The sequence below is a fragment of the Hemitrygon akajei genome, chromosome 18, assembly GCF_048418815.1.
Source record: "Hemitrygon akajei chromosome 18, sHemAka1.3, whole genome shotgun sequence".
In the NCBI taxonomy this organism is placed as follows: domain Eukaryota; kingdom Metazoa; phylum Chordata; class Chondrichthyes; order Myliobatiformes; family Dasyatidae; genus Hemitrygon; species Hemitrygon akajei.
The window spans coordinates 11,236,985-11,254,324 of record NC_133141.1 but is presented as its reverse complement, the minus strand read 5'-3'; the positions used below and the strand labels follow the sequence as shown (position 1 = coordinate 11,254,324).

At 43.5% G+C, this 17,340-nt stretch overlaps 1 protein-coding gene across 7 annotated transcripts in view; it reads right to left on the bottom strand.

Moving 5' to 3' along the window:
* kcnh6a (potassium voltage-gated channel, subfamily H (eag-related), member 6a) overlaps positions 1-17,340 on the bottom strand; it is a 165,143-nt gene that overhangs the window by 145,207 nt on the left and 2,596 nt on the right. Inside the window, exon 2 of one of the 7 annotated variants that reach the window (XM_073070781.1) lies at positions 13,086-13,240. The exons of the other annotated variants lie outside the window; for them this stretch is intronic. Within the exon in view, the coding sequence (XP_072926882.1) occupies positions 13,086-13,128 (43 nt within the window). The 5' untranslated portion in view covers positions 13,129-13,240. The remainder of the gene's footprint in view (positions 1-13,085; positions 13,241-17,340) is intronic. 7 annotated transcript variants of the gene reach the window in all.

Here is a 17,340-nt window from a genome sequence, read left to right as displayed (position 1 = left end):
GGGTCTCGGTCCGAAACATTGACTGTTTATTCATTTCCACAGATGCTGCCTGACCCGTTGAGTTCCTTCAACACTTTGTGTGTTATTGAAGTTGGTGTTTACAACTCCAGTACAGCAAGGGATTCATTCAGCCTCAGCATTCCCAAATATTTGTTAAATGCTCAGTTGTTGGAGACCTTGAACTGTAGCTCAGACAGTTTCTGTATCTATACACAGGGCACATTCACAGTGTAGTCACTCAAACCAAAATACAGCTATATATAGGATGCATCCTGCTCTATGATCTGAATTTGAATGTTAGACTTATGTTGGTCAGGAGGCTGAAAAATTAAACATACATCAGAAACCAACAAACCTCAGCTAAATGGAATGGAGCCCTAACCAAAACCATCCAAAACCCCATCAAATAGGATTACAATGGACGATTACTGTGCTGGATTTAAACCCCATTATAAGCCTAAAAAAATTCCCAGTTGCTGCTGTGGAACTACCAGTATGGGGTGACATTTGCACCTCAAGGAGCTTTCCTCTACTCAAATCCCCTCTTATCAACCTCTCTGAGGATGACTCCAACATCAATACTGCTTTCTTATTACAGAAGTTCAACTATTCTGGGGAATGCCCACAGTGTCAGATATTTCTCCAGCAGAGACTACACTAGCTGAGGTCTTTGTGCAAGTCTGCATTCAACGGGCCAGCCATAAAATATCCAATTCAGCCAGACCTTCTCAGGCAGAGTGAGGGCAAATTAAACAGGGGCCCTGGCAGAGGAGGAAGCAATGCAGGTGGCAGCAATGCCAGACTTGCAAGCTATGCATTGCACTGATAACACCCAGTGCAGCCTGCTACTTACTGTGTGCCAAGCAGCAAGCATTAAACTAAAAGGAGCAGCTGACGTTGAAACCCCTGGGAATAGCATTGTTGCTCGCATTAGACTTCAAGCATCCTGCAACTAATATCCCACCATCAAACCACATTACCTCAACTGAAATAACCCACTGCTCTGATAGCCAACTCAATCTTCCAATTTACTAATTGTTTTCAACAACACCTAATTGAATAATGCCCTTTAATGTGAAAATAACATGGGGCAGTATAGGAATACTATTAAATGACTCAACAGTATCACAAAGGAAGACAAAGTGTGGTAAAAGGAGTATGAGGGAGGTTGTGGCAGCTCAGCACAGCCACTGACAATGGAATCATTTAATTCAGGTTTGAGCGCGGCTTCCTTAGGGTTTGGAGAGATTGTACAGATAGTGCGGCTGGACAAAGCCACAAAATAAGGATTTTTTAAAGCCAGGGACCAACGCTAATAGGCAGGTAAAAAGGCTGATGGGCAAATAAGGTTTTGAAAGACCTCAAATTAATAGAAAGAATGAGGGATAACAGCCAGAATTTAGTTACAACAGTCACATCAAGGCTCATCAGGAGGTGAGCTAGCTCAGGTGAATGCAGATAGTTGTATTAATGATACTGATACGTCAGAAGCTCAACTAGAAGTCAAACATGACGGCCAGGCTGTTAATGAAGCTTCAGAGGCATTGCAGAGAAACACTCATGCTGGTGGGTAGAGATCAAGGAAATTCTTCAGGGTATAATCCTTTAACTTTAGTTGTTCCAAATGACAAACACTTCAGTACTTCACCTCCATGGTTCCATCTCTTTCAACCTCTCGTTCCCTACAGTTCCACAATCTCTTGGGATTTTCACTCCCCTCCATTTCTGGCTTCTTGGGAATTCTAACTCTCTTTAGAGGTTGGGGTCCAACACAGTACAAGTCCTTCCCCTTCAGCCTTGACAATTCTTTCTTCAAGGTTTCAACCCAAGAAGTCAATTCGCACCTTTTGTCTCTGCAGATGCTACTTGACCAGATGAGTTCTTCCAGTGCTCTTTTCATCCTTAATCTCCACCCATTTGACCAAGCATTTTGCTTTCTAGGATAATATCTATATGGCTTTGTGTGAAATTTTAATCAGTGAATCCCCTGTAATGTTTATATACTGAGATTGATGTTTACTACTGTGTGGGACGTGGGAAGTCTGGGAGACCTCCAGTCTCCCAGACAAACACATCTGCACCAGGTGCACCGAACTGCAGCTCCTGTGAGAACTTATTATGGAACTGGAGCTGCAGCTCGATGACCTTCAACTTATACAGAATGAGGAGGTGACAGATAGGAGGAGCTACAAGGAGTTAGTCCCCCCCTAGGTTGCAGGGTGACTGTCAGGAGGTGGAGAAATGTACAGTCGGTGCAGAGTACACCTGTTTACACCTGTTTACACCTGTGGCCATTCCCCTCAATAATAAGTATACAACTTCAGATACTATTGAGGGGGAGGACCTACCGGGGGGAGCCACAGTTCCCGGCTCTCTGGCACTGAGTCTGGTGCTGTGACTCAGAAGAGCAGAGAGGTGAAGAGTGTTGATAGGAGATTCCCTAGTCAGAGGAACAGAGACGAGGTTCTGTGGGCGCGATAGAGACACCCAGATGATATGTGGCCTCCCTGGTGCCAGGATCAGAGATGTCTCTGATTGGGTCCATTGCGATCTCGAGGGTGAGCAGCCTGAAGTCTTGGTGCATATTGGCACCAATAGCATAGGTAGACAAGGTGAGGTCCTGAAGAGATATTTTAGGGAGCTAGGCAGAAAGCTGAGGATCAGGATCTCCAGGGTAGTAATCTTTGGATTGCTGCCTGTGCCACGTGCCATTGAGGGCAAGAATAGAATGATATGACAGGTGAATGTGTGGCTGAGGAAATGGTGCAGCGGGCAGGGGTTCAGATTTGTGGATCATTGGGATCTCTTCTGGGGAAGGTACCACCTGTGCAAAAGCGATGGGGTCCAATATCCTTGTGGGCAGGTTTACTGGAGTTGTTCAGGAGGGTTTAAACAAATTTGGAAGGGGAATGGGAACCAGATTGATAGCACTAGGTAGTTGGTTTACAAACAGAAGCAATGTGTAGTGAGGATAGGGTGTTGATAGGGCAGAATTGCAGTCAACAGGATTGAGTTGCAATGCAAAAGGTGGACAAAATTGAAAAGGGTGAATACAGGACTGAAGGTAATATATTTGAATACACACAGTATACGGACCCTTAAAGAGTAGTAAGGATGTGGTCTACAAATTACAACGGGAGATAGAAAACGCATGCCAAAAGGGCAATATTACAATAGTTATGGGGAATTTCAATATGCAGGTAGATTTGGAATCCTGCACCAACCTGATTTTCCCAAAGGGGGGATTTCTAGAGTACCTACTAGCTGGCTTTTTAGAGCAACTCATGGTTGAACCCGCAATGGGATCAGCTATTCTGGATTGGGTGTTGTGCAGTGAACAGGAATTGTTTAGGGAGCTTAAGGTAAAAGAACCATTAGGAGAAAGTGATCATAACATGACCGAATTCACCCTGAAATTTGAAAAGGAGAAGCTAAAGTCAGATATATCAGTATTACAGTGGAGTAAAGGGAATTACAGAGGCATGAGAGAGGAGTTGGCCAGAATTGACTGGAAAAGAACACTGGCAGGGATGATGACAGAGCAGCAATGGCTGGAATTTCTGCAAGCAATTCGGAAGGCACAGGATAGATACATCCTAAAGAGGAAAAAATTTTCTAAGGGAAAGATGACACAACCATGGCTAACAAGAGAAGTCAAAGCCAACATAAACGTCAAAGGGAGGAATTATAACAGAGGAAAAATTAGTGGGAAATTAGAGGATTGGGAAGCAACAGAAGGGAACTAAAAAAAGTAATTTAGATAAAGATGGAATACGAAAGCTAGCCAATAATATTAAAGAGGATACCAAAAGTTTCTTCAGATACACAAAGTGTAAAAGAGAGGCGAGAGTGGATATCTGATGTGGGAAAATGATGCTGGAGAGGTAGTAATGGGGGACAATGAAATAGTGGATGAACTGAGTAAGTATTTTGCATCAGTCTTCACCGTGGAAGACACTAGCAGTATGGTGGAAGTTCCAGGTGTCAGGGGTCAGGAAGTGTGTGAAGTTACCATAACTAGCAAGATGGTTCTTGGGAAACTGAAAGGTCTGAAGGTAGACAAGTCACCTGAACCAGATGGTGCACACTACAGTGTTCTGAAAGAGGGGCTGAAGAAATTGTAGAGGCATTAGATTCTGGAATGATTCCGGAAGATTGTGAAAATAGCAAATGTCGCTGCACTCTTCAAGGAGGGAAGCCATTGGCTAGTTAGTCTGACCTCAGTGGTTAGGAAGATGTTGGAGTTGATTGTTAAGGATGAGGTCTCAGGGTACTTTGAGGCATGTGGTAAAATAGGCGGCAGTCAGCATGGTTTCCTCAAGGGAAAATATTGCTCGACAAATCTGTTGGAATTCTTTTAAGATATAACAAGCAGGATAGACAAAGCAGAATCAGTTGATCTTATGTACAGTACTTGGATTTTCAGAAGGTCTTTGACAAGGTGCCACATGAGGCTGCTTAACAAGCTACAAGCCCATGGTATTACTGGAAAAATTCTAGCGTGGACAAAGCAGTGGCTGATTGACAGGATGCAAAGAGTGGGAATGAAGGGAGCCTTTTCTGGTTAGCTGCTGGTGACCAGTGATGTTCCACAGGGGTCTTCATTGGGACCAATTCTTTTTATGTTATACATCAATAATTTAGATGATGGAATTGATGGTTTTGTTGTAAAGTTTGCAGACGATACGAAGATAAGTGGAGGGACAGGTAGTTTTGAGGAAATAGGCAGGTTGCAGAAAGACTTACATTACAAGAATGGGCAAAAAGTAGCAAATGGAATACAGTGTTGGGAAGTGTACACACTTTGGTAGAAGAAAGGAAAGGGTTGACTACTTTCTAAATGGAGAGAAAATACAAAAAAAAAGGTGCAAAGGGACTTGTGCAGGTTTCCCTAAAGGTTAATTTGCAGGTTGAGCCTGTGGTGAGGAAGGCAAATGTGATGTTAGCATTCATTTCAAGAGGACTAGAATATAAAAGCAAGGATGTAATGTTGAGACTTTATAAAGCACTGGTGAGGCCTCACTTGGAATATTGTGAGTAGTTTTGGACCCTTTGAAAGGATGTGCTGAAACTAGAGAGGGTTCAAAGATCTTCACAAAACTGATTCCAGGATTGAATAGCTTGTAATATGAAGAGTCTTTGATGGCTCTGCGACTGTATTTGCTAGAATTCAGAAGAATGAGGGGTGACCTAATTGAAACCGATTAAATGGTGAAAAGCCTTGATAGAGTGGATGTGGAGAGGATGCTTCCTATTGTGGGAGAATCTAAGACCAGAGGGGACAGCCTCAGAATAGAGAGGTGTCCTTTTAGAATCGAGATGAGGAGGATTTTCTTTATCGAGAGTGGTGAATCTGCGGAATTTGTTGCCACGGGCAGCTGTGGAGGCCAAGTCTTTGCGTAAATTTAAGGCAGAGGTTGATAGATTCTTATTAGTCAGGGTTTGAAGGGTCAAAGGGAGAAGGCAGGGGTTTGGAACTGAGAGGAAAATTGGATCAGCCATGATGAAATGGCGGACAAGACTCGATGGGCAAAATGGCCCAATCCTGCTCCTATATTATGGTCTTATGGACATGGCTTTAAGTGGTTGTGTTGGCACAAGTGAGCCCAAGCAGTGTGCATCTGTGAACTATTCAAACTCAGGGAAAATCACAACTCACCCCAACCCTGCATTCATAATGCCACCCTAATGTACCCAGGGATGGGATTCCCCCCAAAGTTGCGCCAACTGACCTATTTTTCAGCCCCGGGGCAACAGCCCAGAACACCCAGAACTGCCCCACCTAATACCACTTCGTTTAGCACCAACAGCTCTGGAGGTATCTGCCATCACCAACTACAGCCCGTCAGCTGAGCCTTGGGAAGGAACTGCTGTATCTTCCTTTCCTTAAATGCAGAAATCAAAGATTGTGCCCATTTTCAAAGGGTATTTTGGTACACTTTCTTATTTAGTATAATTGCCATCAGCCTGCCAGCTAGCAGTGATCACCCGTGCAGAGGTCACAAAATGCTCTGCAGTCACTCACCCCAAGCTTCACCTCCCAACCCTGTGACTACTACCAAGGTGAAGGCAGGGGAGCAACACCACCTGCAGGTTCCCCTTCAAACTGCATACCACCTTGACTTATAAACATCATTCTAGCTGGGTATAAAACCTGAAACTCCCTCCCCAACGGCAAATTGGGAATGCGGTCAACAGCAGCACGGAAGCAATTCAAGGAGGCGACCCAAGGACAATGGACGGCAACCTTGTCAGCAATGCCTGCATCTCATGAAGGACTAACAACAGAAACTTTGTCTGCTGAGGGTCAGCAAGCTGCACTTGAGTCGGGAGGTCGTGAGACCAAGGCTCACTCAAGGGACTGCAGTGATTCTGCAGCCCTGGCACTGCCAGGTCACTGAGGGCAAATTAACTCCAATTTCTACCTTACAATGATTACGCTACTGAAGTTCTTAGCTCCTCTAGCATGTAGGTGTCATCAGGAGATTGCGAAAGGTGCCACAGGAACGTGATGCTTGTATCCTTGGAGACTAAATTGATGCACAGATGAAACAAAGGTCAGCAGCAAGCCACCTGAATTTTAAAAGTTCATGAACACACACAGCACAAAACCTTTTACACCACCGTCATGCCCTTTTCTGATAAACTTTTATTTATATCTTAATTTCATAAGCACAGCAGAATACAGGCAACTTGGTAAACACAGTGAATAACTGGGGTTATGAATGTCACGAGCTGTGCATATGATTTTTGTTGCTAGTTTAACATAGAACAGAACAGTACAGGCCCTTCAGCCCATGATGTTGTGCCTACCAATATAAACCTACTCCATGATCCCTCCTCCACAGCCCATAACCCTCTATTTTTCTCCTCATGTGCCTAAGAGTTATTTAAATGTCCCTAATGTATCAACCTCAACCACCACCCACAGCAGTGCTTACCAGCAACCACCATTGTTAAACACTTACCCGTCATCCCTATACTTACCTCCACTCACCTTAAAAGGACGTCCTATTGTACTAGCCATTGCCACCCTGGGGAAAAAAAGGCATTGGCTGTCCACTCCATCAATGCCTCGAATAAATCTCTATCAAGTCAACTCTCATCCTCCTTTGCTCCATACAGGAAAGCTCACACAAACGTTCCACACAAGACCACGTCCTTTAATCCAGGCAGCATCCTAGCAAATCTCCGCATCCTCTCTAAAGCTTCCAAATTCTTCCTATAATGGGGCAACCAGAACTGAACACAATACTCCAAGTGTGTTCTAATCAGAGTATTATAGAGCTGCGACATTATTCCACAGCTCTTGAACTCAATCCCGATTGATGGAAGGCCAGTACATAAAACCACAAAACACAGGAGCAGAATTGGGCCATTTGGCTCAGAGTCTGCTCCTCCATTCCATCATGCCTGATTTATTATCCCTCAACCCCATTCTGCTGCCTTTTGCCCACAAATTTTGGCATCCTTACAATCAACAACCTATCAACTTCCACTTTAAATGTACTCAATGACTTGGCCTCCACAACCATGCCACAGATTCATCATCCTCCAGCTAAAGAAATTCTTCCTCGTCTCTGTTCTAAACGGATGTCCCTCTATTCTGAGTCTGAGCCCTCTGGTCTTATAGTGACTCCCTCACCATAGGAGACTTCCATTTCCTATCTGTATGCTGTCTCATCATCGTTGGTGATGAGCCCCACCACTGTCGTGTCATCAGTGAACTTAGTGTGTGTTCAGCCATGCAGTTGTGTGTGAGCAGAGTGTACAGCAAGGGCTCAGCACACAGCCCTGGGGGGCACCCGTGTTGAGGATGATGGTGAGGGAGGAGTGGTTGTGCATCCTGACTGTCTGAGGTCCTATCCAAGGAACCTAGGAATAGAAGGACATAGTTTAGAGTACTGTCTACAGTTTAGGTCACCACGTTATAGCAAAGATGTGTCAAAGCTGAAAAGAGTGCAGAAAACACTTGATGATATTGCCTAGACTAGAGGACTTGAGTTATAGGGAGAGGTCAGACAGGCTAGGTTTTCATTGGCTTGGAACATCAAAGAATGAAGAGTGTCCTGACAGAAATGTTTAAAATTATGATGCATTGATGAGGTGGACAGTAACAGTCTTTTCCCAGGGTAGGGGAGACCTAAACTAGAGGGCATTAGGTTAAAATCTTTCCACTCGCACCTTAAAAGGGACCTAAAGGACAACTTTTTCCCTCCCCACACAGGGTGGTATGCATATGCAACAAACTGCTAGAGAAAGTGGTTGAGCCAAGTACCATGGTGTTATTTAAGAAGTGCTCAGATAGATATATGGATAGTGTGGCTTACAGGGATATGAGCTGAGCACAGGAAATTGGAACTAGTTGGGTGGACAACATGCTCAGAATGGGCTGGTTGGGACAAACGGTCTGTATCCATGCTCTATGGATAAGAGGCAGATATAGCACTTTTGCTCAGAGACGCTCAGTACAGTGAATGGCAAACAGTGTTTCAGCAGAGAAGACCAGAGGGGCAACCAGAAGTAAGTACCACCCCTCCTGCACTAGGAGCCTCCCAATAACTTTGCCACACCTTGAATAATTGTTGTTCTAGCTTTGAAATGTTTTCCTTCATTATATCAGTTTACTTAAACTGGATGAAATGCTTTGTCATCCCAGATAGCAATAATTAGCGTGTAAATATTCTAGTGACCTCAGTGCCAGCTGATACCTTGAGAAAGAGGTTGCTGTTTAATAATTAGTGTGGGGTCACAACATGGACACATCTACATACCATCTTGCTGTGCCAGCAGATAGGGGCCTGTCACTAATAAATGGGGTACTGATAACTCAAGAGCGGGTCACGTGCTGTGTATCCTTTGGCAAGTGACTCACCTTTCCATACTACAAAGCTATTCCACAACCTACAATGCGCATTAGGAATACATTGCTTTGCCAGAATGTATGTAACTCCCACAGCAACAAAACAACTCAATAACATCCAGGATCAGCACCTAGAACATTTACTTGCCTCACCAGAAGCTGACTATGGCTGCAGTGTGTAGGATCAGTAACTGTTAAACTACCGAACTCTGCGAGATGGGAGGTCATGAAATTACCATCAGTAATATCTTTCCTCAAGTCACATTCTACTTCCACTTGAGATAATATTTGTTCCCCTCACTTTTCGTGGCCAAAATATTGGAATTTGTGGATCTGGGCTCACAACTTGCACTTTAGCAGTTCTAGGTGGTGGGAAAGGGGTTTTAAATCATGGCTTTGCCAATGATTCCACAGATGACAGTATCTGGCAGTGGGATTAGGTGTGACTAAGCTACATCTGGGGGATTCTATCCTGTTGACATCCAAGGTCACAAGCTCTGTTTTTAGTAGATGTTCTAACTTAAAGCTGTTACCGTATAACAGGTGTGCAGCCCTGGTGGGTATGGGATTCAAACTGCATACCACTAAAAATAGAGCTTGTAACTTCGGCAAAGTCTATGATTTTATTTACTTTTACTTATTGAGATACAGCGCAGAACAGGTCCTTCTGGCCTTTCCAGCAACCTGATTTAACCCTAGCCTCATCATGGGACTATTCACAATGACCAATTAACCCACCAACTGGTAAGTCTTTAAACTGTGGGAGGAAACCCATGCAGTCATGGGGAGAATAGAAACATAGAAACCCTACAGCAAAATACAGGCCCTTCAGCCTACGATGCTGTGCCAAACATGTACTTACTTTAGAAATTACCTAGGGTTACTCATAGCCCTCTATTTTTCTAAGCTCCATGTACCAATCCAGGAGTCACTTAAAAGACCCTATTGTATCCACCTCCACCACCGTCGCCAGCAGCCCATTCCATGCACTCAACACTCTCTGCGTAAAAAACTTAGCCCTGACATCTCCTCTGTACCTACTTCCAAGTACCTTAAAACTGTGCCCTCTCGTGTTAGCCATTTCAGCCCTGGGCCTCTAACTATCCACACGATCAATGCCTCTCATCATCTTGTACACTTCTATCGGGTCACCTCTCATCCTCCGTCGCTCCAAGGAGAAAAGGCCAAGTTCACTCAACCTATTCTCATAAGGCATGCTTCCCAATCCAGGCAACATCCTTGTAAATCTTCTCTGCATCCTTTCTATAGTTTCCACATCCTTCCTGTAGTGAGGCAGCCAGAACTGAGCACAGTACTCCAAGTGGGGCCTGACCAGGGTCCTATATAGCTGCAACATTACCTCTCGGCTCTTGAACTCAATCCCATGGTTGATGAAGGCCAATGCACTGTATGCTTTCTTAACCACAGAGTCAACTTGTGCAGCAACTTTGTATGCCCTATGGACTCAGACCCCAAGATCCCTCTGATCCTCCACACTGCCAAGAATCTTACCATTAATACTATATTCTGCCATCATATTTGACCCACCAAAATGAACCACCTCATCTGGGTTGAACTCCATCTGCCATGTCTCAGTCCAGTTTTGCATCCTATCACTGTCCTGCTGTAACCTCTGACAGCCCTCCACACTATCCACAACACCCCCAACCTTTGTGTCATCAGCAGATTTACTAACCCATCCCTCCACTTCCTCATCCAGGTCATTTATAAAAATCATGAAGAGAAGGAGTCCCAGAACAGATCCCTGAGGCACACCACTGATCACCCACCTCCATGCAGAATATGACCCATCTACAACCACTCTTTGCCTTCTGTGGGCAAGCCAGTTCTGGATCCACAAAGCAAGGTCCCCTTGGATCCCATGCCTCCTTACTTTCTCAATAAACCTTGCATGGGGTACCTTATCAAATGCCTTGCTGAAATCCATATACACTACGTCTACTGCTCTACCTTCATCAGCATGTTTAGTCACATCCTCAAAAAATTCAGTCAGGCTAGTAAGGCACAACCTGCTTTTGACAAAGCCATGCTGACTATTCCTAATCATATTATGCCTCTCCAAATGTTCATAAATCCTGCCTCTCAGGATCTTCTCCATCAACTTACCAACCACTGATGTAAGACTCACTGGTCTATAATTTCCTGGGCTATGTCTACTCCCTTTCTTGAATAAGGGAACATCTGCAACCCTTCAATCCTCCGGAACCTCTACAATTGCCAAGATCCTTTTCCGTAGTGAATACTGAAACACAGTACTCATTAAGCACCTCTGCTATTTCCTCCGGTTCCATACACACTTTTCCAATGTCACACTTGATTGGTCCTATTCTCTCACATCTTATCCTCTTGCTCTTCACATACTTGTAGAATGCCATGGGATTTTCCTTAATCCTGCTCGCCAAGGCCTGTTCATGGCCCCTTCTGGATCTCCTAGTTTCATTCTTAAACTCCTTCCTGCTAGCTTTATAATCTTCTAGATCTCGATCACTACCTAGATTTTTGAACCTTTCATAAGCTTTTCTTTTCTTCTTGACTAGATTTTCAACAGCCTTTGTACACCACGGTTCCTGTACCCTACCATCCTTCCCCAGTCTCATTGGAATGTACCTATGCAGAACGCCACACAAATATCCCCTGAAAATGTTTTGCCAGATTTCTGCCGTACATTTCCCTGAGAACATCTGTTCCCAATTTATCCTTCCAAGTTCCTGTCTGATAGCTTCATATTTCTCCTTACTGCAATTAAATGCTTTCCTAACTTGTCTGTTCCTATCCCTCTCCAATGCTATGGTGAAGGAGATAGAATTGTGATCACTATCTCCAAAATGCTCTCCCACTGAGAGACCTGACACCTGACCAGGTTCATTTCCCAATACCAGATCAAGTACAGCCTCTCCTCTTGTAGGCTTATCTACATATTGTGTCAAGAAACCTTCCTGAACACACCTAACAAACTCCACCCCATCTAAACCCCTTGATCTAGGGAGATACCAATCAATATTTGGGAAATTAAAATCTCCCACCATGACAGCCCTGTTATTATTACACCTTTCCAGAATCTGTCTCCCTATCTGCTCCTTGATGTTCCTGTTACTACTGGGTGGTCTATAAAAAAACACCCAGTCAAGAATGTACAAACTCCTTACAGACAGCGGTGGGAATTGAACCCAGGTCGCCAGTACTGTGGAGCATCGTGCTAACCACTACGCTACCATGCTGGTCCAAAGTCAAATTCTGTTTGACATGGCTGGGAAGATCCGAAATACTGTGTGCAGTTTGCTAACAAAGACATACTTGGCTCAGATGCAGTGCAGCACAAATCAACTAACGCACAGATGATAAGATTGCTCAGAGGAGAAATGAGGAAGGTTGGCCTCTACACACACTGGAACTCAGCACTGAAGGTGGGTACAGGTGTATCACTAAATACTGCAATGCAGAATTGGCTGCAGGCCATCAGTGGATCACACTGGGGATCAGAGACTGGTGGGTAGAAGCCTGTCACTGCAAAACATTGAAATGCTGCCTGGATTGCAGACATCACAATTAACCAGGAGCCAGTTGTGGGGAAATGACTGCCACATTGTTAACCCTGATATTTATCATTATTACAGAGAATTACACAGCACGGATGGGCTCCAAGTTGCTGTTGCATAATATTGGGTAAAACTCCAAATATATGCAGTAATGGATCAGAACCCATCAGTACTTTGCAAATATCTCTGTAACAATATATAGCAAGAAATATTCCTCCACAGTGTTACGGACAAATGAATTCCTTCAGCATTTTCTGCTTTTATTCCACAGGATACAATGGGGTTACATCTGATCCACCAGTGTAACATACTTAGACAGGAGACACTAATGTTAAAAACTAAAGTAACGATCGTCTCTGAGAGATGGAATAATGAAATACAGATAAAAATGTTTTTATCTCAGACACTCTCCAAGAGGACCACAACCACAGTCGTGGTTTGGAGGCTTGCGTGCCTCAATGACCCAGAGAGCTATGCTGGCCGAAGTCAGGGCTTGTTGCTTTGGCTCTTGGTAGGGTCACCCACGCCAAACAGGTCAAAGGGTAGAAGCCAGACTAAGAGTGGCCCGCCAGTCCTCCAGGTTCAGTGGCTCAGCTCAGGGCTAACAACCCTGACTGGTCACAACAAAATTGCTTCAGACACAGCAATGAACAATACTCCTACACCTGTGTGTGACGGTATTCCTGAGTCTCCACCCGGGACTTGCATAGCTGACAGTGGTGAAACCGAGAGGAAGCTGCTGACGTGACGAAGGAAACCCTGAACACCGACAGAGATGGATGACCTTCACTGCTGCTCTAAACCCCAGCGGCATTACGGGCTGCAAGTAGTAAAAGACAATGCACTGTAAATACTGGTGGTCTAATGTGAACAAGGAATTTAATTCTTAGTAAAATTACCAGTGAAACTAATGGGACTGAAAGCCCATCTGATGCCTTGTACCCTCAGGCTTTAAAGCAGGGTGCTGGAGAAATAGCAAATGGTCTTCCAAAAGTTACTAGATTTTGGAAAGGTCAAAATCAGTATTTAATAAAGGAGAAATGGGACTTCTGACCAGTTAGCTAAATGTCAGGGTCAGGAAAGAGGGCACTTAAAACATTACATAGACAGATGCATGAAACAGAAATTTTGAAATATCATTGTCTTTTTTATTGATACTCGTGAGTTAGAAGCAGGAACTAGCAGATGAGAACCAAGATTTCCAAGGGCATCCAATAAAAGTCCACAAAAGGATAGGGAGGAATATATAACAGAGAGTGGTAATTGGGTATAGGAAATGAATTAGTGCACAGCACAGCAAAAATTGAGGAAGGATTGCACGCTGAACTTTACAGTAGAGAACTATTGTATAGGGACTTTGATCTCCATTAGCAAGGAAGGTCTCCCTTCTCTGTCAACAGTACATACAGTTCATTGATTCTAATGAAGGCAAACTACTCTATTCAGACTGATCAAACAGAATGATGCTGTATTTGCCGGAACAAGGAGTCATCAAATTTAAACAAGATTCAGAGAGAAACCTATTGACAGGCTGACAGGTCCTCCCCCCCTCTTTTCTCTCTCATTGGATTCTAGCAGGGTGGGCATTGTCTTAGAAAATAAAAACATCCTTGGAACTTTACATACTAAGGTCTATGCAAGCTTAGCTGTCAAAACTGATCAACTTCTAGAAATATGAAGACAGGCCTGTTAATTGTATCTTATCAAGGTCCTGATTAAAACATTTTCCAATTGTGCAGTTGCTGATAAGGGAGCCCAAATGCTATTTTGATCCATCCAATTTCTCCAACCACAACAATTTGAACTGCTAATCTTCTGAGATACAGCAGCCTTCCTATTTTGTCCCCTTAAATTATGAGAGCTATTCCTCAGCTTCACTGGCAGGTATGGGCATGCTACTGTACAACTTCATCCTTGAAAAGGACATCTTTTACAGTGTACCATGGAATTCACAGGTCTGTACAGTAGAATTCTTCACTGGTGGGTACAGGTCAGCTATTGTACAGCCTGGGAGGTGGGGGCCTGTTTGGTTAGCTACAGACTTGATACTATAGAATTACAATCAGATTTATGATTGCCATATGGGATTTTTTTTGCAGTAGTGGTACAGTGCAAAGACAAAAATTACTAGAAATTACAAAAGTGCATAAAAGGAATAACTGATACCTGGTTGGCATGTCTATCACTGAATAACACTGATCACAAACTGGATAGATGCTTCTGAGAGCAGAAGCAATGCAAAATAATTATTTGTTTGAACAAAAATTATACAACATTTCCAACATATGAATAGACACATTAAGTCAATAATATTTATTAAAAATACTATTTCAAATACCAATTATGTAAATAGAGCTCAGTCACCAGGACCACTGGGAAATGCTGTGATACTACACAAGCCTGGGAGAATGCAGATGCATTCCATTTGCACACAGAAGCTGGTTTATATCAGACCCATTGAACTTGTGCAGGCAGAAGAGAAGATAGCCCAATTCTCTGTCAAACCACTATTCAGAGCCTGTTGCTGATATCAGCCCCACATATCCTGAAGCCTGGCTTCTACCATCTCACATCAAACGATGCTTGGCTGATATCCCAGAGGGAACTGCTGTATCCTAGAATCCATCAGTAATTTTGGGACTAATCAGAGAGGCTGCAGCTGGTGGTTGTAGTAGAACACTTCAACACCGAGCTGCTCTCACTTTAGACCAAGCTCCAGGGCCCAACATATTGATGTAAAGGCACACCAATGGCTCTAATTTGTTAGGCATTTGTCAAGATACAATACATCACAAAAGACTTAGACTTCTTCAGTTGTAGAATGGTGAGCATTCTGCCTAATTACATCACAGACTGGTCTGGAGCAATAGATTGCAAGAGGCTGCAGAGGGTTCTAGACTCAGCTTCATCACAGGCACAACCCTTCACAGAAGAAGCGGTGCCTCGAGAAGGCAGAGTCCATCACAAAGGAGTTTCACCATCTGCGTCACATCCCTCTGCATTACTATCATCGAGGAGGTGGTGCAGATTTCTGCAATCTTTAATAATTGTGGTCGCACTGTGCTGCTGCTGCAAAGCAACAAGTTCAAGTCTTAAATGAGTGATAATGCATCTGATTTTGGCCATTTGAAATGTGGAAGTACTTGCAGCCCTTTAATCCGGGACCCAGAGCGCCAGTGAATGTGTTTGCCAAGGCACAGTGACAACATAGTCCCACATCAGGAGTTGTGAGAAGAATTTCCACTTTGACAATTCAATTTATTTTTAAAACTCATTCACAGGATATGGGTGTCATTGGAAATAAGGTTATATATTGACATGGAGAATAAATGAGACATTGAGCTCTTAATCTATTACAAGGGGGGTGATGCCATAAACATGTGCCTTTGACTCTCAACTGTATGCAACCAATAGTAATAACGCAAAGGAGTGTGGCCAAATTTACTGATGGTAAACGATAGGTTGACTAACAAGCTGAGCTCAGAAAGAGACCAGAAAACTCTGGATGGACAAATTAAGTGAACAAGATGGCAGAGACAGTGATATGTCTGAAATAGAGGGAACCCATTTTTGAAGAAAGTGTTAAATGCAAATTTAAATGGAGTGAGACTACAAAATGTCACAATACAAGGGCATCTGGGGATCATCAAGCAAGTACAAGAGGACAGCAAGCAAGAATTGAGAAGGCTTTTGGAATGTAGGCCTTTATTGTAAGGGGCCTGGAATTTAAAAGTGGTGAAATTTTGATTCCGCTTTACAGAATGCTGATGAGATTGCATCTGGAATCCTATGCACAGCTTTGGCAAACATGTTAAAAGATATACAGTACTTGCATTGGAGGCAGTGCAGAGAAGGGTCACCAGGTTGACTCAAGGATGAAAGGATTGATATGTGAAAGTTGAATTTATACTTACAGAAGCACAGAAATAAGAAAGGTAATTGGGGAATGTTGCATGGCTATTTTCCCTAATTGGGGGAGGGGAAGTCAATAGTACTAATAATAGTTTGGGGGGGGGCGTCACTTGATTTAGGAAAGAGGAGGAGGAATCTTCTCAGCAGGTTGTGGATTTCTGAATTTACACACCCAAAAAGGGGAGATGAAGACAGTGAATAGACTCAAGGAAATTATGAGCATTTCTACAAAGTCAAGGGATACGGTGAGAGGACAGCAACATTGTATTGAGGGAAAGACCATGTCAATGATGACCACTAAATTGTGGAACACATTTGAGGAACTGACTGCTTCTGTTCCTTATACTCAGCCACATGGGTATGGGATCACAGGCCAGGGGTTTCCAACCCTTGCCTAATGGTATTGGTCCATGGCATAAAAAGGTTTGGGAAACCTCGGACATTAGGCCATGAGTGATAGTGGCAGCAAACTACCTCCATCACACTCCTTAGTTCAATATGATTGTCATTTTCTTTAACAACATTTATCTATGAGTCAGATGTGCCTCTCAGCTCCTGGCACCCGAGATAGACCCCAACCTGTGTGGAGTTTGCACGTTCTTCCTGAGATTATAGAGGTTTCTCCTGGTGTTGAAGTTTCCTCCTTCAAGTGCCAAATATGTACTGGTTTTTAGGTTAATTGGATACCTCAGTATGCATCAGGGGTTCTCAGTTAATGGTAAGGCTCATTAGCATAAAAAAGGTTGGGGAATCTCTGGTTTAGATGGATGATAGTAGAATTGGGAACAAGATGATGATTTTGAGAGAACAGGTTGAAATAAGTAAAGGACTGGAATTATTCTTTGCTGTTATCAGGGAGAAGGTACAGGAGCCTCAGGACTCTCACAAGGTTCAGGAACAGTTATTAGCCCTCAAACTCCAGGCTCTTGAAACCAGAGGGGATCATTTCACTCACCCCATCATTGAAATGTTCCACAACCTATGGACTCACTTTCAAAAACTCTTCAT